The sequence below is a fragment of the Canis lupus genome, chromosome 6, assembly GCF_003254725.2.
Source record: "Canis lupus dingo isolate Sandy chromosome 6, ASM325472v2, whole genome shotgun sequence".
Lineage (NCBI taxonomy): Eukaryota > Metazoa > Chordata > Mammalia > Carnivora > Canidae > Canis > Canis lupus.
In genome coordinates this window covers 75307986-75333820 of record NC_064248.1, presented here as the reverse complement: position 1 = coordinate 75333820, position 25835 = coordinate 75307986, and the positions used below count along the sequence as shown (strand labels likewise).

At 37.6% G+C, this 25835-nt stretch overlaps 2 protein-coding genes across 7 annotated transcripts in view; one reads left to right on the top strand and one right to left on the bottom strand.

Annotated features, from left to right (window-relative positions):
- Positions 1-22301, bottom strand: part of LRRC40 (leucine rich repeat containing 40) — a 48539-nt gene extending 26238 nt beyond the window's left edge. The window contains exons 1-6 of one of the 5 annotated variants that reach the window (XM_025418003.3): positions 22115-22301; positions 21847-21921; positions 7791-7972; positions 6612-6685; positions 3909-4038; positions 942-1065 (exon numbers count right to left, since the gene is read on the bottom strand). In XM_025418003.3, coding sequence (XP_025273788.1) covers positions 942-1065; positions 3909-4038; positions 6612-6685; positions 7791-7972; positions 21847-21921; positions 22115-22265 — 736 coding nt within the window. In that variant the 5' untranslated portion in view covers positions 22266-22301. Of the gene's footprint in view, positions 1-941; positions 1066-3908; positions 4039-6611; positions 6686-7790; positions 7973-15571; positions 15682-21846; positions 21922-22114 lie in introns of those variants that run through there. The other 4 variants (XM_025418001.3, XM_025418005.3, XM_025418004.3 and 1 more) reach the window with 4 other exon arrangements.
- Positions 22302-22345: 44 nt separating this feature from the next.
- SRSF11 (serine and arginine rich splicing factor 11) overlaps positions 22346-25835 on the top strand; it is a 41780-nt gene continuing 38290 nt past the window's right edge. The window contains exon 1 of one of the 2 annotated variants that reach the window (XM_049111811.1): positions 22346-22457. The gene's annotated coding sequence lies outside the window, so the exon portion shown is untranslated. The remainder of the gene's footprint in view (positions 22458-25835) is intronic. The other variant, XM_049111810.1, reaches the window with a different exon arrangement.

The window sequence follows — 25835 nt, the reverse complement described above, 5'->3', positions numbered from 1 at the left end:
GCAAAGTTTCAATTACTGTTATCCCATGTAAAGGCTCCCCTAAAGTATCAACTCAATTTATGGAAGATTTAACTTACACATTCCTATTACAAATGACAAATGACTATTAATCTAAAGTAAAAAGAGCACAATTTTACAAATTTATCTCAAACTGATCTATCATCTATACAAAATCACTCCTGTAACTTCCACAAAAGGGAGGTTTAAAAAAAATGAAGAGGGGTTATACATGATTAGCAGAAAAGACTAGATAAGGTAAACAGTGTACAGCTGACACACAGTATGCTCATCAACCAAGAAATAATGATAGTTTGTCTTTAAAACAAAAGACTCACTATAATGATTCTGCCCTCTAAATCAAGAATTCTAAGAGAACTAAGTATAATTATTTAAAAGGTACTGAAACATACCTTCAATCTTTTTTTATCCCTTAATATTAGTTCTAGAATATGTTCAACACAATGATTCAATGGTAAACTTCAATAAAACCACTATTTTAACCTTAAAAAAAAATGATGGCCATTTTTTTTTTTTTGACACCATCTCCTGATGTCTTTCCTTTGAACCACAAGGAGTCTACAAGCTATAACATAACCACCAGGAGAATCACCTATGAGAGGGGAATACCTCTTATTGAATGCTGAATGAATGAATGAAGAGATAACTCTAATCAATATCTCAGGTATATAGTTTTACCATGATTCATAATCATATCTTATTTTCTTCTTTTTGATATGCCAAAATATGCTTTTGATGGTAACTGTTTAGGAAGTTAAACTAGACAATAATGGTCTGCAAATAATATGACTACCACTATTATTTGCTTTACCACCATAAAATTTATTATTTTACTTCCCTGTAACTATATTACAATTTATTTTTCTAAATATAAGTTGCACCAACTTCACACTTATGTATGTTTTAAAATAGAAACGATTTACTTTTCATTCCACTTATTTCCACTGGCAAACTCTTCAGCTGATTACTGGAAATGTTGAGTCGCACCAGACTGGAGAGAGAAGAAAAACTAGCAGGAACAGTTGTAAGACGATTGTTGGAAATATCCTTTAGAAAGAGAAAGAATGAATGAATAAATAAGTAAATGATGGGTGCCTCAAAGTGATTCCAGGATTTTGAGGAGATTGCAACATAAAGAAAGAATATTTCAGAGGTGATAATCGTTTGTAACGCTCAATCACTGACAATTTCAAAAATTGTCTGTCATTCATTACCTCAGTGTTCTATGAGACCACCATATGCCCAATAATGTAGCAGAAAGGAATCAGAACGAATTGACTTCAGAAATATTTTACATAAAGGTTTCTTTTTTAAAAAAAAATATTTCTATTATTAAGTCATGCTATATAATGCATTGTTTTTAATTAAAAATCTATTTGTTCATCCAATTTTTTTTAATATCTGTGAAAAATTAGGCAAACTATGGGTAAACTGTAAAAAGAAATGAAAAATATCTTTGCAAGGAAGGAAAACTCTTGAAAAAAAATACACCTGAGAAAATGGACATTTTAATTTTTAAGGAAAAAAAATATTCCCTCTTGGTTCTTCTGCTGACCTCAGAAGTCTGCTTTGACTAAGTCCAGGAGTTTACTCTCTACTACTTTTCTTCATTCAAGTTTGCTTATCGAATGTCTATACCTGTTTAAGTTATTGCTTCCATTTTTTCTTTAAAACATAAACAGTTTTGAGAGAACTTTTTTTTGAAATTTCATTTAAAAGACAATCAGATAATTCTTATGACACCTGAATAAGGTGTAAGTACTCCATTAGCAATCAGCCAACTGTTAGGTAGGGCCAGTTGCAATAGTGAATAAGAAAAAAATGACTTAAGGGAACTTGTTCTCTGAAGACTTTCATCTAGTCTAACATTAAACAGTTGCATTCTGTAACTCTAAATCAATTAAGAAGACAGAAAAAGGTAAAAACGCTAGATCAGCTATTTTTTATAAACAGTTGCTATTATAAATGACATCAGTCTACAACAAGAAACAACAATCTATAACTCCGACACTAAACACTAATAATCAACAGACTACAACTAAATAAATATTTTGTAATATCAAATGTTACTGACACTAAATGCAATATAGTGTTCTGGATTGGATCCTGGAACAAAAAAAAAAAAAAAAAAGATATTAGTGGAAAAACTAGGAAAATCTTAAAATCTATAGTGCAGTTAGTAATACTGTACCAATGTTAATAACTTAGTTTTTCATATGTCCCATGGGTATGTAAAATGTCAAATTATGGAAACTCTCTGTACTCTCTACATTTTTATAAATCTAAAATTATTTCAAAATAAAAAAGTTAAGTTTTTGACACAGAAAAGATATTAATTCACAAAAATTCTTAAGGTAAAAGAACCCTAATCAACAAAATTACTAATGAAGTTAAACATTTAATTATTGCAGTTAATAAGTTAGATATAAAACATGTATATTTACATATAAATTAATCAGTATGCTGTCACTTCTTCAATAAATATTTACTTAGTACCATTGCTAAAGTTTTTATATAACTTTAAGAAATAGTACTTGCTTAAATTATTAAATATGCTTATATTTCTAATGTTCACATTTATGATTTAATACTGTGTCCTTAAGAACACAATTCTCAACTGAAATATCCTTTCATTATGCAAATGACTATCTGGGAACCCATAAAAAGGAAACAACTGGGAATTGCTATAGTTTATTAGGTTTCCTTGCTAATATAAACACTCTTCTTTTTTTATATATCAATTACTATCTTTTACCATTAAATTTTATAAGAAAATCTGATGGCTCCTTCTTTAGCTATTCATTTTATCTACCTATGCCTTTCACTTTCCAAACCTTATGTCCAATCTGATCAGATTGAAATACGACAAAGAGAGATATTGAAGGAACGGTTGAGGAGAGTTATATATGTTGATTTCAAGCACTAGAGCAGATGAGGGGAATCCAAGGAAGATGTATTCACAGGAAAAATAAAAAAGGTAAAAGAATTAATTTTCCCTTTAATGAGAAATAAACTTTAAAGTGACATAAGTAAGTTTTTGAAAATATGTAATAGGGAAAAGAACAAGAATATAAGAGGAAGTAACTATGTGTAGTAGAGATTACATATTGGAACAACTAATCTAATCTGGCTAAAGTCTTTCAGATCGAATATTTTACAATGGAATCTTACTCTTTCAGGGGTATGTGGGAGAAAAAAAGGGATACACTTTGCAGTCAAACTGACTTACGTTAAAATCCTGAATTCCTGATTAGTAACATGGCTTCAGAGAAGGTACTGTGTGTTGTTTGTTTTTTTAATAAACCATAGTTCCATATCTGTTCTAGAAGATAAAACTATGTACCTTGCTGTTTGTAAAGAACAAAGCAACGTGCCTATTGTTTTCATTATTCTTAAAATAATATCTGTATTGCTTTGCGGTTATCTCTATTTAGGATATGACACAGAATGAAAATCTTGTGAGGTCAGGTGACATTCTGAAAAATAGGGAAGAAAAGGCAGGACTTAAAGGAAACTGGACACTCAAAGGACAGGAGAGTTATGGGGACAATAAAGAAGGAATGGGTATAGAAATGGGAATTCATTTATGCTAAAGACACCTATTCTCTATTTTGCAAAGTCATAAAATCCTCTGGTAACAGTCATCCTTATTACCCTCTTCCATACCCTCTTCTTTTATTAAAACCTAAGGTGAATTTGTAAGAAAAAATAGGAAAAATAAATTTACAATTACTGATTGAGCAATCTAATGGAAACATGGTTTCTGATAATCTAGTCATATAATCAGCTGTCCATGTTTTTCATTATTTCAATCATATATACAATTTCTTGGCCTGATGAAAAATCCCATCAGCCCCAAATTATATAAACATTCAAAAATCACAACTTACCAAATCTTCTAAATTGAAAAGTTGTTCAAATCCCTCTGGTATACGAGTTAGTTCATTATGCTGGAGATACAAGCCTTTCAGGTTTCTTAGATTTGTAATTTCTTCAGGAAGTATTTGCAGTTTGTTATGGCTATTGATTGATAAAATAAATGCTGAGTAATTTGGTAACAACAGGTTAGGTATTTTTGCTAACTACATGGGCTCATTTTAAAAAATGAAATAGGATAACTAATTTTAAAAACTTATCAAAGTTCACATCCAAAAACTGTATAACTCATTAAAATTATAGTCATCTAGAGTAATCAAATTGAGTTTCAAAGAAAACAAAGAAATAAAGGTTTAAAACCAAATAATTTGTGAACTTTTGATTGCTTCCTTAGAGCCTACTCTTGATTTTGTATGTGGAAGGATACACTGGACTCTTTTAATTTTTCATACTGTATCTGAATTTTATTTTATTTTGAAGATTTTATTTATTAGAGAGAAAGAAAGTATGTGTGAGCAAAGTGGGTGGGGGACAGCAGGAGAGGGAGAAGCAGATTCCCCACTGAGCAGGGAGCCTGACACAAGGCTCTCTCCCAGGACCCGGAGATCATCACCTGAGCCAGATGCTTAACTGACTGAGCTACCTAGGTGCCCCATATCTGAATTTTAGAATTTTAACAGAGATATGGGCACATATACACTACAGCTTCTATGGGGATTATGTTTTCAAGCTGGCACTCAAGACAAAAATAGCTATTTCTGTTTAAGGGCCTGGCATGTCCAGCTAAATGTAATATGCAACTTCACTCTTCTTTGTTCTTAGTCTTAAATTTTCAGCTTGGTCCTTCTGTAGAGTTACTCAGTTTATTGTTTTAGATGTCCCAAGTCACTAAAGATGATACATTCCCTGGTAATTAAGAGATGACCTGATTTAACTTATTCCCAGATTTATCTCAACTATTCACTTAGGAATTCCATTCTATTTTTTATTCCATTTACAATTATTTAACAAATAACAGGGTGACATAAGAAATACAATGGGGTAAAAATAACCTTAAATTATACAAAAATCAAAGTAGTTAAAACAAAAATACCACAAGATACCTTCTAAAATAAATTAAAACCACTAAACAGTTGTCAAAAATTTGCTATTACTATTGGACACTTAACTGAAATCTTTGTAAATGTCACAGGGACATAGTTGGGCAGAGACGTAATACATTTCTAGCTACACATTTCTTCTACTCCATTCTCCATCTACTTCCTCCATCCTAACACTTATCTTCTAAAGTGCTGGAAGCCAAAGCTAAAGCCATTGCCATACCCAATCCATACTCCTTCACCTCTTCTCTCAACCCTCCCCATTCTTGACTTTGCAGGTCATATCCATGCCTTGGACTTGTATGGGGAAGAGGGTCTGATGTAGCTCTAAATAATTAGCACCATTTATGTAGATATCTTTGCTGATTTATGTAATTTTTTCAACAGATAAGGACTGTAACTTAAGGAACCATTTTCCCTCAAAGCAATTAGCTTACCTGCAGAGCACTAAGACTTGACTATGCTGTTAGATAGATCTGTAACCATACCAATTTTATAAACCAGTTTTTCAAACTATGTTTTGAACACTTAATAAACCTTTTAATCTCCTAAATGAAATCTTCCCAAATCCCTTTTCCTCTAATCTGTGTATACATAACATGTAAGATAGTTATTATTTCTTGAAAGTCTAGGTGTGTATTGAAAAGCAAACAAAGTTAGCCAGAGCTTCAGCTGCCCGGCTTCCCATACACCTACCAATGAGTACTAGAAGCACATCTACAGAACCCCAGGAGTTCTCAGAAAAGTTTAAAAGCTACTAATATTCGGGACGCCAGGGTGGCTCAGCGGTTGAGCGTCTGCCTTTGGCTCAGGGCGTGATCCTGGAGGTCCGAGATGGGGGTCTCACATCAGATAACCCCCCAGGGAGCTGCTTCTCCCTCTGCCTGTGTCTCTGCCTCTCTGTCTCTCATGAATAAATAAAATCTAAATAAATAAATAAATACTACTAATATTTAAACCATGACATTTTTACCATTAATGAAAGAATCATTTCAAAATTTTCCTATTTCCTAATATTCAAAATATTCCTTTTCCTATTCAAAATTCCTATTTCCTAGATTTTGGAAAAAATATTCTATTTTTTAGAATATCACAGTAACTTAAAACCTGAGATATCAACAATACAGTTACTAAAATACCCAGTAAAAATTGTTACATAAAAATAAAACAAAAAGGGGATCGCCTGGGCGGTTCAGCCTCTTAAGTGTCTGCCTTCCGCTCAAATCATTATCCCTGGATCCTGGGATCAAGCCCTAGGTCCTCAGGCTCCCTGCTCAGCAGGAAGTCTGCTAGTCCCTATCCCTCTGTCCTTGTCCTCCAGGCGTGCATACACGCTCTCTCAATAAATAAATATTTTTTTAAAAAAAGTAAATAAATAAAACAAAGTACTTCAAAAAAAAAAGGCCTTATATTTTTAAAATCAGAAAAGCATGTAATTCTAAAACAAAAATAAAAATAATCTGAGGAAAAAAAATAATCTGAGGAAATTTAAAATTCTTCTCTTTTACCACTTTCTGATAATACAAAAATATTTTCTGATGTTAGAAAAAAATTTAAGAATATCAGATTTACACCCTTATATTAGCAACACTGAAATTAAATAAGCTTAAATTTTACCTGACATTAAGTTTCTGAAGATTTTCTAACTCTCTTATAGCTGAAGGAAGGGATGTCAGCTGATTATCATGTATCTAAAAGTTATTTAAAAACAGTCAATATCTTAGTCATAATTAACCATATGAGTTTGCCATTGTACAAAATTCTTCAATAATAATTCTGTTATTCTAATTCAACAGCAAAGTTGGAGTACTGTTAATTTGTTCTACGTATAAAAGAAAAGTAATTTGAAGTGACCAAACTTCTGTTCAAAATCATGAAGTGATATGTCATCAATTTTAAATATTACTATTTAAAAAAATAGCTGTACCTCACTGAGGGTTAAAAACTAATATTTTAAAAACATAGCTGTACCTTTAAGAGGGTTAAAAACTAATAGCACTTGATAGTACGATTTATGTCAACATATCAAAAAAAGGGAGAGAAAGAGGAGGGGGACCTCTCATGTTCTCATATTATTTTCAAGGTACAAGGAACCTTAGAGACCATCTAAGCCAATCTATTCATTTTACAAATGAAGAAAATAAAAAATTCTCTGGAAATTTGACCAGAGTCAACATTTTCAGACATGAACTACAAGATTTCTGATGTTCCTAAGTACATCAGAACTCCATAGATTGTGCAACAAACTACTCATGCTTTCCTTGACAATATGACAAGACTAAATAGTCTAAATAAACACACTGAGACTAAAAAAATGAGACTAAATGAGACTAAAAAATAGTCCTTGAATAAATACACAAAAATTTAAGTTCAATAATTCAAGTCAGTGTTGAAAACAAGTTAAAAAAAATGTAATTTCAAGTATTGCTTTCATGTCTAGAATAATGAGAAAAATAACTGCAATACAAAATAAGATGAGCAACAGCAACCACTTGTTAAATACAGATTCATGCAATAATGTATTTAAATCTAAAAACAATTTTTAAAAATAGGTAATCTTAGTCGTGGTTTATAGATGTGGAGACTGAGGCACAAGGAGGTAACCTTCCCAAGGTCACACAGCCAATGAGAATAGAAGCCTGATGTTAGGATGTGCACTCGGAACCCTCATGCTATGGCCACCAATAACTTATTCCTCTTTGTATTCTATCAATTAAACATGTGTTTTCTGTATATCGATGCTTAACTTGACCTCTGGAGTCTCTTCAACTAATGACCCATCATCGGTCAACGTACATCAAGAACAGTAAGCGCAGGCAGGAGTCGCAGGTCATCTGTAAGCGACTGAAGCTGATTGCTGGATAGGATGAGTTTGGTCAAATCTGTCTGCTCCCACCACCGCTCGGCAGCACTGAACGAAAGATTCTGGTTAGCTTCCTCGGGAACATCCACATTTATTCTCCAGACACACTGAGGCACTATTTCCATCACCAGCACACCAAAAAGAAAGAAAACAGGAAGTGAGATACTAAGTGACATACCTTTGTAACAACCATTCGGCTTATCTATCGAAAAGCAATTTCTGAAACGTTAAAAAAAAAAAAAAAAACACTTAAAAAATTCTAATAGCAATGAGTTACAACTAAAGTTGATTTTATTCAAAAACAGAACGTGGTATGTATTTTATATAGTAAATCTCAGTTGTAGCTTCATTCAACTATAGGGCCTACATGTATACTTTGCACAGCACGTTGTGGTAGATCTAGAAGACGGATAAAGGAGGGACTCTCCCATTACACCAACAGAATAAAAATGGAAATCAACATTTATGAGGTGATGTCACATGTTTATAACAGAAGCACATACTGAGGAAGCACTGGTAATAATAATAGCTAAGAACAGCTAATATTTATAAATACTAGGCAATTTTCTAACATATTCATTTAAAACTTGTAACGACTCTGTGAATTAGGAGCTATTACTATTCTCATTTTAAGAAAAATGGGGCACAGGATGTATAATTTACCCAGGGCCATACAGTTAGTAAGTAGCAGAAATGGGATTCAAACACCGGCAAAGCTGTATGTCTTGACTCGGAGTGGACATTTGGAAGGCATAACTAATTCTGGCAGCTGCTATTTTACCGGACATAAAATTTTGTTTCTTCCTTATCACACAGTATTGTGTGAATTCTACTGCAGCAAACGCAGTAACTTCTTAAACATAGCAAGTAAGACCATACAAGTTGAACAGGGAGAGTCCAGGTTCACCACTATAAAATCTGAAACTCCAGGAGGTGTTAAAACTTGCTATAGCATTGCAGCAAAACTATTTTAGAGTCCTTCCTTCATAAAAGTACAACTACATATTAGTACAATTGAGAATTGTAAGCAGGTATTAATCAAGGCAACAACTGGTTATACCTTGCAGTGTTAGGTTAAGATTTCAGAATGAGACTAAATGAAAAGGTGTGGTCAAAGTTTCAAGTTCAGAACACTGAAGTCCAATTCAGGATTATTAATCTGATACAATGGTTCTACAGAAGCCAAGCAAAGCTTCTGATAGTCATGAGATTTATACTTCTTCAAAAAATGGGGTACCTGTATTCATATTAGAATGGATTAAAATATTCCTCTCCTACCTCTCTCTGCTTAGATAGTCTCTTTACACTTCTACCACTGGATCTCTAGCTAATATGAGTATTACACAATGTAAGTAGACTCAGAAACTATAAGCTTCTGTGTTAAAACGTATAAAACGTATCATTTAGTATAGCTACCATTACTATTGTTATTTTGGTATATAGGTATGGGGGGTTGAGTGGGAATAAGAAACACAGATCAACTCAGATTAGCATGTGAATTGATTGACACCACAAGTAAGCAGAAATGGGGATGCTCTATATATTTGACTAAATAGCAGTGTCACTTGAGAAAAAAAAAATTAAGTTACTATATGCCATACAGGTTAAGTCACCAACAAAAAGTTACAGAACAAAAAAGGCAAGACAAAACAATACAAAACACACACTAAAAAGTACAGAGAAGCTATGTGATATGCACAATTCTACTCCTAAAAAGATATGTAGAGCATTTATTTATGCATCTATTTTTCTCTAACACCTATACAGAGGTACATTAAAATAATAATAATTAAAAAATAATGTAATAACAAATTTTGGTGGGAGGCAGGGAGCACAAGAAATTTATACACAACATAATGAAAATGTTACCCATTAACTACATTAAATAAATGTTAGTTTTAAAATTACTTTAGATTTTTTGTTAGCAAAATTTGTCCTTGTGGGAACTAACAAGGATAGTTGATCAAGGATGGATAATTGTTGATACTATATTGTTACTGAACATTTATCAATTTGCTTTTCCATAAACACTGACACACTGCTCATTCTTTCCCCTTTAATTATTCGTGAGGTATCCCAATGTCTTCAAAAGCTTATACCATCAAGATTCATGTCACTTTTCTTCCCCCACCCATAAACACGAAGAACCACTAAAATTCTTAAAAAGTCCTAATTATTGAGGAATTCTATAGAGCCAGCCTAAAAGTAGCTTACCAATTAATGAAACAGATACTATCAGGTAAAAATGGATGTCAATAGGCATATAAATTTGAAAAGTTACTATGCATTAAGGTTTATTAATGTGTTATTTAGTAAGTAGGCTCTACCCTCAGTGTGGAGGCCAACACAGGGCTTGAACTTACAACCCTAAGATCAAGACCTGAGCTGAGATCAAGAGTTGGTCACTTAACGAACTGAGCCACCCAAGAGCCCCTCATTTGCTTTATGTAAATATTTAAAGTATTATATAAAATGTCAAATATATACATAAATTTAAATAATAGTATAATGAATTATCATTCCAGGTATCCACCACCTACCTTTAATAATTATCAACTCATAGCCAGTATTGCTTCATAAATAATCTCATTTACAACGATCTAAGCTACAATCATAAACCAGATAAAGAACAAATTAAGCCTAAAGTAAACAGTAGCAAAGAGATAAAGAGGGGAAGTCAATGAAACAGAATAAAGAACAATGAAATCAATACCTGGTTCTTTGTAAATGGAAATATTACCTTAGATCCTACAGATGTTTAAAAGGATAAGGGAATACTATAAACAACTTTACATCTATAAATTCAACAGCTTAAATAAAATGAACAAATTCCTTGAAAGGCGGGAAAAACACAACAGCAGTAGAAAACCTGAGTAGCCTTGCATCTGTTAAAGAAATTGAATTTGCTATTTTAAATATTCCCACTTAAGTATTTAAAACAAAGAAAACCCCAGGCCCAGATGGCTTCTACTGGTGAATTCTAGCAGACATTTAGAATAGAAATGATATTAATTCTACATAGAGTCTTTTAGAAAATGGAGGAAAGAACAAACCCTAAATCATTTTATACAGCCAGCATTAGCCTGATACCAAAAACAAAGACATTAAAAAAAAAAAAGAAAAAAATTATAATCCAAACTCCCCAGTGATTATAGGCCCCAAATTCCGTAACAAATGTATTACCTACATCTAAAAAATACATCACAACCAAGTGGGAGTTGTATCAAGAATGCAAGACTCTTTTAACATTTGAAGATCAATCAATGCAATCTATCATATTAACAGAAAAAGACACCAATGATTCTCAATGAAAAAAAAAATCTGACAAAATTCAACAAGATAAAAGCACTCAAAATACTTAAGTATCAAAAGTAATTCCTTCTACCTAATAGAGGGTTTCTATGACAAGCATGGAGTGGGGCACCCGGGTGGCTCAGTGGCTGAGCATCTGCCTTTGGCTCAGGTCATGATCCCAGAGTCCCAGGATAGAGTCCCACATAGGGCTCCCCTTGGGGAGCCTGCTTCTCCCTCTGCCTATGTCTCTGCCTCTATCACTGTCTCTCATATGAATGAATAAATAAAATCTTAATAAAAAAAACGAAAAGCATATAGCTAACATCATTTATAATGGTAAAGACTTTCAGTGCTTTTTTTTAAAGGTTTTATTTTTTTGAGAGAGCAAGTGAGAGTAAAAATGAGAAAGAGCAGGAGCAGGGGGGAGGGGCAGAGGGAAGAGAAGCAGACTCCTTGCTGAGCAGGGAGCCTGACTCAGGGTTCAATCTCAGGACCCTGGGATCATGACCTGAGCCAGGCACACACTTAACCAAGTGAGCCACCCAGGCACCCCAAAGACAAGAACGCCCATTATCACTACTTCAGAATTTCACTCTAGGTCCCAACCAACGCAATCACTACTTCAGAATTTCACTTCTAGGTCCCAACCAACGCAATAAGAAAAACAAATAAATGGCATTCAGATTGAAAAGGAAACAGTAAAACTGTCTCTATTAGGAGACAACATGATCACCTATGTAGAAAATCCTAAGGAATCTATAAAAAAAAAAAAAAAAAAAAAGATGGAATGGATTTAGAGAGTCCACAGAATTCCAGACATACAAAAATCAACTGTGTTTCTAAGCATTAGCAATCAATACATGAAAATGTTTTTTAAATGCTTAAAGATTTATAACACACAGCATCTAAAACCATGAAATACTCAAAGTTAAGCTCAACAAATATATGTAAAACCTGTGGTATGAAAATATAAAATATTGCTATGAAAATTTAGAGAAGGTCTAGATAAGCAGATAAATACATCACATTACAAACTAATTATTAAGATGTCACTTCTCCCCAAGATGACTTACAGATTCAGCAGCACAATCTTTTTTTTATTTAAAGATTGATTGATTGATTGATTGATGATAGACATAGAGAGAGAGAGAGGCAGAGACACAGGCAGAGGGAGAAGCAGGCTCCATGCCGGGAGCCTGACGTGGGACTCGATCCCAGGACTCCAGGATCGTGTCCTGGGCCAAAGGCAGGCCAAAACTGCTGAGCCACCCAGGGATCCCCCGGCAGCACAATCTTAATCAAAATCTCAGAAGGCATTTCTGTGGAAATTAACAAGCTGATTCTAAAACATATTATCAAAATGGAAAAGAACTAAAACAGGTTAAGTAACTTTTGAAACTGTTGAAAAAAGTTGTAGAACTTAACGGTACTTGATTTAAATTCTTACCATAGAGCTTGCCAAGACACTGTGGTATTAGTATAAGGATATATAAACCAATAGAAGAGATGAGTTCAGGAAAATTGCATGCAATTATATATTGTCAATTCACTTTCAACAAAAGTATCAATTTAATAAGAAAGAAATAGTCTTTCCAACAAATGGCCCTGGAACTGTAAATTCATATAAATAAAAAGTGAACCTCAACTTTTACCTTATGACAAAGTTAACTCAAAATGGATCATAGACTTAAATATGAGAGATAATGCTATAAAAATTCTAAAAGCAGAGGAGAATATCTTCACACCCTCTGGATGGATAAAATTTCTTACTACAGAAAAAGTACAACTCCCAAAAGGAAAAAAAAAAAAAAAAAGATAAATTGGACTTCCTCGAAATTAAAAAAATTATATTTTTCTAAAGAAATCGTTAACCCTCAGACTGGAAAAATATATTGCATATCAATAGGGATAGATATCTGAGAAGTACTTGTATCCCCAAAATATAAAAGGTCTTACAATTTAAAAACAAATAGCCCAATTTAAAAATAGAATAAAAATCTGAACACTTAGCAAAAGATCTACAAATGGCCAATGAACGGTTGGAAAAGATGCTAAACATTATGAGACCTAAGGAAATAATAAATAAAACCATAAGGAGGTATTACAACACAACCACAAGCATGGCTAATGTTAAAAGACTGACAATACAAAGTGTTGGTAATGACCTGAAACAACTGACTCTGTTTAGTAGGAGCAAAAAGCTTGGTAAATTCTTACAAAGTTAAATACACATTTATCACTACATGCTGAGCAGTTCTACTCTGAGGTATGTAACTCAACAGGAATGATAACCTGTTTACACAAAGACTGTATTTGAAAGTTCATGGCAGTTTTATTCATAATAGCCCAAAACAAGCAACTGGTGATCAACAGGTGAATGGATAAACAAATTGAGGTATATACATACAATGGACTATTATTACTGAAAAATTTAAGAAAACTACTGATATAAATAACATGAACCTCAGAAAACATACTAAGCAAGAGATGCCTAAAACAAAAAAATTGCAAATGTAATTCTGCTTAAATGAAACTCTAGAAGCAGCTAATCTATACTAACAAAAAGCAGATTACTGGTTGTGCGGAACTAGCAGTGAGGTTGACAAAAAAAGGGCCTTAAAGGAACTTTTTGAGTGTTGGGAATATTCTATATTTGTTATTGTGGTAGCAATTTACAAAATTGAATGTATGTATATATATGTGTGTGTACGTGTATAAATATATATATACACGCACACACACATATACTTGCTGAATAATAGTACACTTAAAATGGATGCACACATTGTAAATTATACCCCAATACAGTACTCAAAGTAAAATAAAGATGATATAATATATCAAGGTAATTGTATGTATACATATACTCATATGTACATATCAAGTGAATGAACAAAGTGAAGTATATATATGCATAAGCTCACATACATACATACATACATACAGCTACATACACACATATATTTCTCCCAAGATGATACTTGTTTCATATACTACCAGATACAATTTTCTACAATAATGGAAATATCCTATATGCTGCATTATTCAATACAGTAGCCACTAGGGGCATATAGCTACTGAACACTTAAAATGTGGCTAAGGTGGGATCCCTGGGTGGCGCAGCGGTTTGGCGCCTGCCTTTGGCCTAGGGCGCGATCCTGGAGACCTAGGATCGATTCCCACGTCGGGCTCCTGGTGCATGGAGCCTGCTTCTCTCTGCCTGTGTCTCTGCCTCTCTTTCTCTCTCTGTGACTATCATAAATAAATAAAAATTAATAAAAAAAAAAAAAAAAAAAAAAAAAAAAAAAAAAAAAAAAAAAAAAAATGTGGCTAAGGTAACTGAAGAACATGATTCTTAATTTTATTTAATTTTGGTTAATTAACATTTAAATATCCATATGTGACTAGGGGCTTCTACAACGAACAGAATGGCTGTTAACAAAGACTGAGAAAAGATTTCTTTGCATGATTTTTTGGCATTATTACTCTTTATTCTACTGACAATAGCCAATTATAGAAATGGGGACTACAGATGGCTTGATTGCAGAGAACTGTCTAATTTGGAGAAGATACTTGGAAGTGGGTAAGGGAAGAAACAGAGAAGAAATAAATATGTTTAACATGGTGTTTACATGAAGGATGAAAGAATGTGTACACGGTAAACTACAGGAGCAACAAATCATGAGATTTAAAAATCTTTTTTGATGGTTTTGAATAGTTTCATTAATATAATGATCACCCTAGTACATGATATTTCCTTAAAGTAGAAAACCATGATCATTTCTATTAAGATCTATATCCCTAGTATACGTAGACTCCTTCTTCTAAAAGGCTGTAAATATATTAAACTATAATACACAGTATGACATCATGGACGTATGACTGACGAAAGAGTCAAAGAACTAAGGCTTGGTTTAAACTGTGCAACAAATCAAACTGACCAGTAATCTAACATCTCTGGTTACCAACTTCCTTGCTGATTAAATGAGAGGGTCCCACAGTAACTTAAATGCTAGGATGCAGCAATAATAATACAAAAAGGCTTTTGCTAGGTGCAGAATAATATTTTAATAACAGCTTATCCTACAAATGCCATTCACTAAACGATCTATCCAATTATGAGGATTTTAAAAGAATAAACCAGTAAGTCTAGCACTATGTAAAAGATCAGAGAAAGCTCACTGACAAATATTACAAATTTCTCCACAAGTTTATTCATGGCAACCAATGGCCCCTTTAAAGAATCCCATACTGACAATCCGTAATACCTCAGTGTCACTTTCAGACTACATGTAAAGTTTACTAAGAAACAAATACACTCATACATATATATATATATGTATATATGTATATATATATATATATATATATATATACACACTCTAGAGCAAAATTAAACAGTTACATAGAAGGCATTAACTCAGTTTCAGCTTGAAGTTGGTGCACAGGGATAGTCTCTGTGTTTTAGAACCCTTGAGTCACTGTTATATTAGAATGCATGAAGAGAACTCCTGGAAGTCCAGCAGGATGCTGTAAGAAAAAATGAAACAATGTTTAACATATAAAAAAGGAAACATATTTACCAATCACTTTAAGAGAAAAACAAGCTTGAATTTATACTTTAATGTCAGGGTACATTCAGTTTTATAGTGAAGATAAGCCTCACTGAAACTGTAATTCCATTCTTCCCAATCTGTACTTCTCCTGTGACAGTATCTACGACAGATGGCATTCACTTAACCAACGTCCCCTTCCTTCTCCTACTCAAGAAACCATACTAAAATGCAAGTAAATGAACATATTAATACAGAGATAAGTTTAACTTTGCACTAATGTATTAAGCAAATGTTGGCATTGATAATAACTTGAGGTATACTACTCAAGAAATTGCAATACTGAGGTTCAGAACTATTTCAACAGATCAAGAAATAGGAATAGCACTTTCAATTAACCATCTTGTTCCTTGTTTTATAATCCAAACAAGTAGACTTCCCTGGCTTTCAGTATACTAAAAATTAAATTTTTACCTCAAGATTCTGCGATGATATACAGATTAAAACACTTTCCTATTGTTTTCATTTCTAAGAATGTTTTTTAGATGATCCACTCAATAGCTTCTTTCTGGTATAACTTGTTACTAAAATCTGATACTTTGGTTAATTCTTATTAGCTGTTATTCCATTAAGACAAACAGTAGTCAAAATACAGAATTAAGCTAAATAGTAAAGCAGAAGACACTTAATATAGATTAAGGATGGTTATTTAACACTTGGGAAATACACGATTTATGTTACGGTTTTTACTGCGTCATAATTGAATAAGGCAAATTCTCAGTACCTTAAAACAGATGGCATAACATCTTGAGGCCTAGACACCCTAGACCTATTGATTTACTTCTACAAATAGAAACTAACAAAACTGCTCTCTTCAAAGTAAGAAAGATAGCCTTATATTCATATTGCCCTTTTAAATAATATGGTTTCCAAGCAAATTTAATTGGTTTGTTTAGTAAATTATCCACTTACCATTTTTCCTGTCAGTTCAAAATGTGGTTTCCTTTAAAATATACAGCATTCTTCTGTTCCAAACTCTGATACCTTTTATTTTCATTCAGTTTTTGATGAATCACCCAAAAAACAGTTTCTACACTACTATTCTACCAATGTCATGTAACCACAAGGCAACAATCAATACCTCCTTTTAAATTCCATCTTTCTTCTACTTGGTCCAATGAGAAAGCTGCAAGATCCATACTAAACCAAACAATGATATACATTTTTGTGTACTTGCTCGGAAAAAGCTGCCATTTAAAATTTTTCAGAATATTTCTAATATTTCTTTGAAGTTAGTTATTAACAGTGACTTTATTTCAGCACACCTTTGTCAGTAAGTTATAGAACTGACTCAAGAATAACTTTAAAACTGCCAACAATATTCAGATGTTTAAGTAAATTATAGTAGTCATAAAATATTATATTCACTAAAAATCAGATTTTTCAAGTGACACCAAAAAAATGTATAAACAGAAGTCTAGCAGGACTGTGCACAATGCTAAATTTGTTAAGTAATAAAGAACAAAAGATAAATTATAGATCCTATTCACATGAAAAACTTTAGAAGAAAAACCTACAAAATATCAAGTGACTAACCCTGAATGATTATTTTCCCTTTTTTGCTTCCTATAGCTTGTACTTTTTCTATAACAGACACTTGTACAAAGAAGAAAATGATAAATGGGCGTTCATAAAAGAACTATGGCTTACAAAAAGAAAGGGTACTAAAACCATCAAGAGTACCCATTTCAATGTCAGATAAAAATAAATGCGTACTAGGTACCAGTTAACACCTTATTATGGTAATAAAATGTCTCACTATTCTTAGAGTTTCCACTAAGAAAAATCAATTCAAGGAGACCATAATAAGCTAAAGAATTAACAGAATTTTAACTCCTTTGGGTTATATACAACAAAATTAAAGGCTAGATTCTATTTTTCCAATGTAGGAATATGGACAGGAGTGTACATTACAGATACCTCTAAATTACTGCATAAACATGGAGGTAAGACTTAAGAATACAACATGAGTATATGTTATTTAGCAAGTGCAATTCTTAATAAATAAGTTTGAATCAAACATTAAAATGCTTATGTGACTATAAATTCTTTGAAGTGTTAGTTTGCTTCTTTCGCACAATATCTGGAAAACCACAGGTGTATAACAAATGTGACTTAAATTAGTATCTGTAACTCCCCACAGAATTCCAACATTTTCATATTTATTATCTCATATCTTTTTTATAAAATATCTCATGATACCTCGTACATATTAATAGCACTCAGAAAGAAGCCATGTTTGGTTATCACTTTTGAACATAATTCATAATTTTATGTAATAATATTTGAAGATAAAAATGAAACTTTTTAATTTTTATTTATTTATTTGGAGAGCAAGCAAGGGTGGGATGGCAGAGGGAGATGGAGAGAGAGGGAGAAAGAGAATCTTTAAGCAGCCTCCATGCCCAGTGCGGAGCCCGACTTGGGGCTGGATCTCATGACCCTGAGATCATGACTCACTGAGCCGAAGAGTCGGAGGCTTAACTGAGAGCCACCTGGCAACCCAAAAAGACTTTTAAAAAATGAGTATAACTTTAAAAATATAACAATGTATAGACTAATAAAAAATAGTAACAGTAATCATTTTTCTGCAATTACTTTATTACGTCAGAAACAAAAACACTCATGTACCTTTCATCTACACGTCTTCATATAACACAGACTTTAAAAAATCCAAAAGGCCACTGGCCGCCTTCTGTGTATCACTTATTCGCTAAACCCTAACTGAACAGACATGCAGCGTAAAAAGACAGAGGACAATCGTGCTCAACACTAAGAAAACAAACAACCCGATTAAAACATGGACAAAAGATCTGAACAGGCACCACACCAAGGAAGATATATAGATAGCAAACAAGCTTATAAAAAGATGTTCCACGTTATACGTCATTAGGGAATAGCAAAGTAAAACAACACTGAGATAGAACTACATCCTTCCCATGAGGGCTCAACTCCAGAAACCGGATGATACCAAAGGGTGGCAAGGATGTGGATCAACAGGAACGTTCATTCGCTGCTGTTAAGAATGCGAAATGGTACATCCATTTCGGAAGACGGTCTGGCAGTTTCCTGCAAAGCTAAGCACAGTCTTACCATGGGATCTAGCAATGGCACTCCTAGCTTTACATCCAAGTAGGTGAAAATTTATGTCCACACATAAACCTGAGCACAAACAGCAGCTTCATTCATAACTGCCAATAAGTGGAGGCAACAAAGATGTCCTTCAAAAGGTAAATGGATAGTGCTCGCTTCGGCAGCACATATACAAAAGGTAAATGGATAAAATGGTACACCCATACCATATACTACTATTTCAGGATAAGAGGAAATGAGTTATCCAGCCAAAAAAAGGCACAGAGGAACCATAAATGCATATTGCTTAGTGAAAAAAGCCAGTATGGAAAAGCTACATACTCTGGGATTCCAACTATATGATCTCTGGGGAAAGGCAAAGCTACAGGAGCAGAGAGGAGGTGGCTGCCAAGCTGGCCTGAACAAACAGGTGTAACTCAGGATGTTTAGGGCAGTAAAACTGTTCTAAATGATACCATGACAGCAGATACAGGGCATTACGCTTCTGTCAAAACTCAAAGAATTCAAAGAACTGTACAAAACTGAGAGAGAACAGTAATATAAACTGTGCGCTTTGATAATAATGTGTCAATATTAGTTCATTAACTGTAACAAATGTCCCACGTGAATGCGAGATGTTAGTAAAGGGAGAGCTATAAACTGGGGTAAGGCTATACATGGGGGCTCTGTACCATCTGTTCAATTTTCTGGAAACCTAAACTATTCTAAAGAGACTGTTGTTCTACAATCTAAAAGACTGTTTTATGTTTTAAAAGATTAGTTGTTTGCGGAAGATAATCTTTCATTACTGCCACTGTTTTTAAAGTGTAGGATTCTGAGAAAAGATGGGAGGGCCTTATAAATACTTATGGGGCAACATTTCAAAAGGTTTTTGTATGTTTGTCCCAAGAACTTTATAGAGAATCTTGTGATGTATGGGGAGTCCTTAAATACTGTGAGTGACATAATAAGATCCGGGTTTCAAAAAGAAAACTCTTGATGATGACACTGATGCAGAGTGTGAGATTTAAAGAAATCCAGGAAAGCATTTAGGAAGCCTATTAAATGTCAATAGTGACATCAGTAAAAATAATGACAGTTTTTATGGTGTAGTTTTCATGTGCCAAGTACTTTGTGTGTATTATCTCATTTAAATTTGAGCGGGTCCAGTCATCACTACCACATTATAAATGAGAAAATAAGGTACAATGAGATTATGCATTTTAAAGTTACAGGAGGGGGCAGCCCCAATGGCCCAGCGGTTTGGCGCGGCCTCTGACCCCGGGTGTGATCCTGGAGACCCAGGATCGAGTCCCATGTGGGGCTCCCTGCATGGAGCCTGCTTCTCCCTCTGCCTGTGTCTTTGCCTCTCTCTCTCTCTGTGTATCTGTCATGAATAAATAAATATTTAAATGAATAAAGTTACAGGAGGGCAGCCCGGGTGGCTCAGAGGTGGAGCGCCTGCCTTCCGCCCAGGGCGTGATCCTCGAGACCCGGGATCGAGTCCCACGACGGGCTCCCTGCATGGAGCCTGCTTCTCCCTCCGCCCGTGTCTCTGTCTCTCTCTCTGTGTCTCTCATGAATAAATAAATAAAATCTTTAAAAATAAATAAAGTTATATGAGCAAAGGCAGGTAACTAAGGAGCATGGCCCCCCAAGAGGCCCTACGTAGAGCCCCGCTTTACCCTGGCTGGGCGTCCAAGGCTGAAAGACAGATGTCGAAGGCCACAACTAGGTAAACACCTTGTACTTTACGGCAACAAGGGTTTCTTTTTGATATGTAAGCTACAAATGCCATGTGCTTCTCCTACTTCTATTCCCCAACCCCCCCCTCACGGAAATACGACGCACACCCACTTCATCTGCTCCCTTGGACTTTTATTTATTTTTTTTATTTTTTTATTTTTTATTTTTTATTTAGTTATGATAGTCACACAGAGAGAGAGAGAGAGGCAGAGACACAGGCAGAGGGAGAAGCAGGCTCCATGCACCGGGAGCCCGATGTGGAATTCGATCCCGGGTCTCCAGGATCGCGCCCTGGGCCAAAGGCAGGCGCCAAACCTCTGTTCCACCCAGGGATCCCTCCCTTGGACTTTTAAAAGACAAAACCACCCGAGGCCAATTCAAAAGTACATTCCGGTGTTGTGCCCGAGACTGCGAATCCGAGAAACCACCAAGGAGCCGACACTGAGGCAAACACACGAGGGTTTATTTACAAGCTCGAGCTTGGGTCCAAGTACACCCGACACAGCAGAGCAGGGGCTGGGACCCCGAAGTGGGTTACAGCTGGGTGTTTTATGCGCTGGTCTAGGGGATTTTCAGAAGCGGTGGAGGAATTTTTTTTTCCCCCATTCCAATATGGGGGGAAAGGGTGGGGGAGTTAATTCTTAAGATCTAATACCGGATTCTCTGAGCTCTGTCGTCTTTCTTTTTGTTGTTGTTGTTGTTGTTGTTGTCTTTCTGATATTGGGATTCCCTGCCGAGGGCATCCTGAGCTTTGTTCTCATTGTAATACGGAGTTTAACTGCAGTAAGGTAGAGTGCAGCTCCCATTCACGGGGGCCTGAGACGGCTCTGCTTGTGCTAACGCTGACCTTAAAGGCGGAATGGCCTTAATTTTCTCGGCCTCCACACCCGGCGCATCACTTACTACTTGGAAAATATTCAATATTCCTTCACTTACTCCCTCCACCAACATTTAATAAGAGTCTGTTATGAACCGCACACACATTGTTTTTTTCTGGGGGGGGAGGGGGCAGGTGTTCGTGATACAACAATGAATGAAACAAAGCTCCCTGCCCTCCCGAAACTAACATCGTAGCGGGAGGGCAGGGAGGACAATACACAAATACGTACATTCGGTGGTGATAAATGTCAGTACAGGATCAAACAGATTAAAAAAAAAAAAAACAAAAACAAAAACAAAACAACCGCAACCGCACGGGAGGGTCCCGCGGGAAACCGTGTGTCTGGGGAACCGACGCGCGTCGGCGTCCGTGCTTGTAAGACACGTTTCCAGGCATTAGAGGCTTCTGCAGGCAGAGCGGAGCCTACATCACCATCACGGCCCCTTTCACCTGCTCCGTCTACTCTACACGCGACACAGTGGTTAAAAAGAAAAAAAAAAAAAAAAAAAAAAGCCGCCGCTCGCCGCGGGGCCCGTGGGAGCCGCGCAGTGCGCGTGCGCGGGAGCCCCGGGGCCGCGGGGGATCAAGGGCTGGGGGAGGAGGGGGAGGGGAAGGCCCGGCCGCCCCCCGCCGCCCCACCTCGGCGCCTCACCTTCGCGGAGACCCCGGCCCGACAGGTTCAGCTGTCCGCTCCTCCTCGCGGCCTTCAACAGCCCCTGGGGCACCGAGGCGCCCGCGTCCGTCCGCTCGGCTCGGAACCCCGCTCGCGGGTCGCGGCCCGCCACGCCCCGCGGCCGCGACATGTTCCGAGGCTCGGGCCGGCACGCGCAGCCCCGCCCGTGACGCGTCACGCAGGCGCCGCCGGCCGTACGCGGGGGCCTTCGCTGGCGGCGGCGCGGCCCCGATGTCGTCACCGCCGGCGCCCGGGCTGCCGCGTAGAGGAGCCCTTCCCGTTGCCGGCGCCGGCCCCGCGTCTGGGAAATCGCTCGGCTCGAGTAAGTGCGGCTCACGGGCTCGGGGCGGGCGGCGGCGGGCGGCGGCGGGCGGGTTCGCCGTCTGGGCGGTCGCGGCGGCCGCGGGCGTCGGGGCGGGACGAGCTTCCGTGGTCGGAGGCCCGGTCGTGGGCCTGCGCGCAGCCGGGAGACCTGGGCGCGGCCCGCAGCGTGTGGCGGGGGAGCCCCGAGGCCGTCGGTCCGCGCGGGCCCGGCCTGCGGGGGGGGGGGGGGGGGGGGGGCTGGGCCTGCGCCTCCGCCTCCCGGGACCCGAGCAGCCCGGCGGGCCCGGAAGCCCGCGACACCCGCGTTCGAATCCCGCCGCCTCCGTCGGTGCCGCGGCCGGGGCCTGGCTCCGGGCCGGGGGGTTTGGCGCTTCTCGCGAGCCTCGGAAGGACGCCTGCCCCAGCCGCGCAAGGACTAGCGCCCGGCGTAGAGCGCGCGCGGACGGCGGCTCCGCCCGGCGGGGAAACGCTGCTGCCGGCCCCGGTGGCCCCGGAGACGCGCTGTCGGGTCGGGAGCGTGCGCTTGCCCCGGCCCGTCGGGCCAGTGACCCGGGGGCTCCGGTGCCCCCGATGCCCCCGATGCCCCCGATGCCCCCGATGCCCAGGGCCGTGCGGGGCTCGGCTTGCCGCTGCCCGGAGTGATTGTGTCCCGCGGGGAAGCGGCCCCCAGCCCTCCACCAAGCCGGGGGGCGCCGCGATCCTGCGCCCCTGAGAGGCGGCTTTTAACCACCCACACCCCCAACCCCCACCGCCAACACCAACAACACCCCCAACACCACCCAACCCCAACCACCCCCCAACACCAACACCCCCCACCAACAAACTCCAACACCAACCACCCCACCACCACCAACACCCTCACCAACACCCCCAACAACACCCAGCACCAACACCCCCACCACCCCACCACCAACACTCCCCCAACACCAACACCCCCAACAACACCAACAACCCCCAACACTCCCACCACCAACACGCCCTCAACACCACCCCACCACCAACACTACCGACACCAACACCCCCACACTCCCACCCCCACCCCAACACTCACACCCCCAACATCCCCACCAACACTCCCACCCCCAACACTCCCACCCTCCCCAATATCATCCCCACCCCACCAACACCCCAACACTCCCACCCCAACACCAACACCACCCCCAACACCCCTACCCCCAACACCACCCCCTAACACCCCCACCCCAACACCCCCAATCCCTGCTTTTTCTTCTCCGTTCTTCTTCAGAATCCTTGACGCTAAAGTGAGTAGCAGAAAAGTAGCAGAGCAACACCACCCGCAGGGAGAGTGGGTTGTGAGGCGAGGACCGTAGTTTTTGCAAGGTCTCCAGTGAGCCTCCTCCCTGCCACAAGTTCATCTTGACAGTAATGATCGGTACCACCTTCCTGAGCCCCAAGTGTCTGGGGATCTCCTTTGCTTTCTCATATTCAGAACAGTGACCAACTTTGCAGGTGAAGAAAAGGAGGCTGAAAGGGACCCAGAAACTTGCTGAAGGTCACGAGGTTCTGTAAGTGGTCTGGCCAAGAATGCAAACTGGATCCCTTTCGCAAATCTTTCTTGTTAATCATTAGGATTTGCCCATTGGCCTTTATGCCATCATCTTCAACCTCTTTATCCTAGAACCATTTTAAGGGACACTTCAATTAGGTTTTACTATTATTATTTTTTTATTTATTCATTTCATGATGGGGGGGGGGCAGAGACACAGGCAGAGGAAGAAGCAGGCCTCATGCAGGGAGCCGGATGTGGGACTCGATTCCTGGTCTCCAGGGTTATGCCCTGGGCTGAAGGCGGCGCCAAAGCGCTGAGCCCCTCCTCACCCCACCCCCCGCGCTGCCCTTTTTTTTTTGTTTTGTTTTGTTTTGTTTGTTTTTTTTAATTAGTGAAAAGTTTTTCCTCTTTGGTGGTTTGTAACAGCCTGCCTTTGGAGGATGAATTACTCAAGTATGAAAATTCATAGTAGCCACCCGTCCCCCATCCTAGATTCTTTTCTTAGCTCAATTTTTTTTTTTTAAGTAATAGGCAAAGTGTAATATTTTCATTTGTTGTGCTTCTGCTTGAAGTGCAATATTTTGTTATTGACATTTACAGTAAACGTTGCTGCATTTTTTTATGAGAGAAGCGTGATTCTGTTTAATGGCAAAGTAATTCTGAAAATCCAAGTGACCATATACTTGTGGTAAACTTCAATAGGTATAAACTGACATGTAAAATTTTATGAGTGTTTATTTATAGTACACCGTGTGTTATGCCTGCGGAGCAAGTACAGAGTAAGCAACTTGAATTGAGCCTCCATAATCAGAGCATAGAGTGATATGTACTTGTCTTCCTGGGACTTAGCACCTTATGTTAATTGTATTACTTTAGGAAGAATTCACTGCCGACAAAAAAACCCAGCAGTTTCTCAGCTTGAGCATTTCAGCAAACATATTTGCTTAAAAAAAAAAATAAAAAGGATTTTTGAAGTAACATGAAATGGATGTCTCCTGTGCAGAGGCTGGAGTCTACTCCATAGCTACCTTTTGTAGCAGAATTTGCTTAGCTACAATTTATTATTTTCATTTTATTAAAGTAAATAATGCCTTGTCCACCTTCTTTGCCAAATGAAAAAAAGTGGAAGAAAAAATGTGCCTAAGAATTACATCAACCAAAAAATGCTATTCTGTGTGGTAACGGAAAGTGTACTTTATCAAAGTAAGATAGAGTGGCTTACTTCTCCTTTTACAGTTTAGTAAGACATTTTCAAACATGTCTGTATTACTCTCATAAATATTGCTACACGTTAGATTTATTTCAAAGCTGAAAAGTAAGATGGATTTATTGAGGCAAATCAAGAAACTGTAGTAAAGGAAAATGACATTAATTTGTGCAAAATTTTTAAAAATGTTACCACCTAAGAGCAAAGTGAATTTGCTTTCCAAACATTTCTAGGAAGTTTCTTTTTGTGTAAATTAACAGATTTAGATGTAACCTATTTTGAATTAGTATTATCTTTCAGAATGTTGCCTACTCAGTGGGAACTGCTATTTTATGGTAAAGTTATTTATTGAAAGAACACTTCACTTTTTAACACTGTCATTATTGATTGGAATTGTTGAACTTAAAAAAAATGCTTAATGTTTTTTGAGTGGGATTTTTTTACATTCTTACATACTTATTATTCAAAGTTTTCTGTATTTGTGCCTCTATCAATAAGTTGTTTTAAATGATCAAAATTGAGAGCAAAATCATATAGGACAGGGGCTCTCCATATTTTAAATAACTCAACTTTTCAGGTGTTCATTACCCGTGTCTTTTAGTTTCCTTTAAAAATTTCAATTCGCAGTTTCGCATGTTTTCCATTCATGCCTATAACTA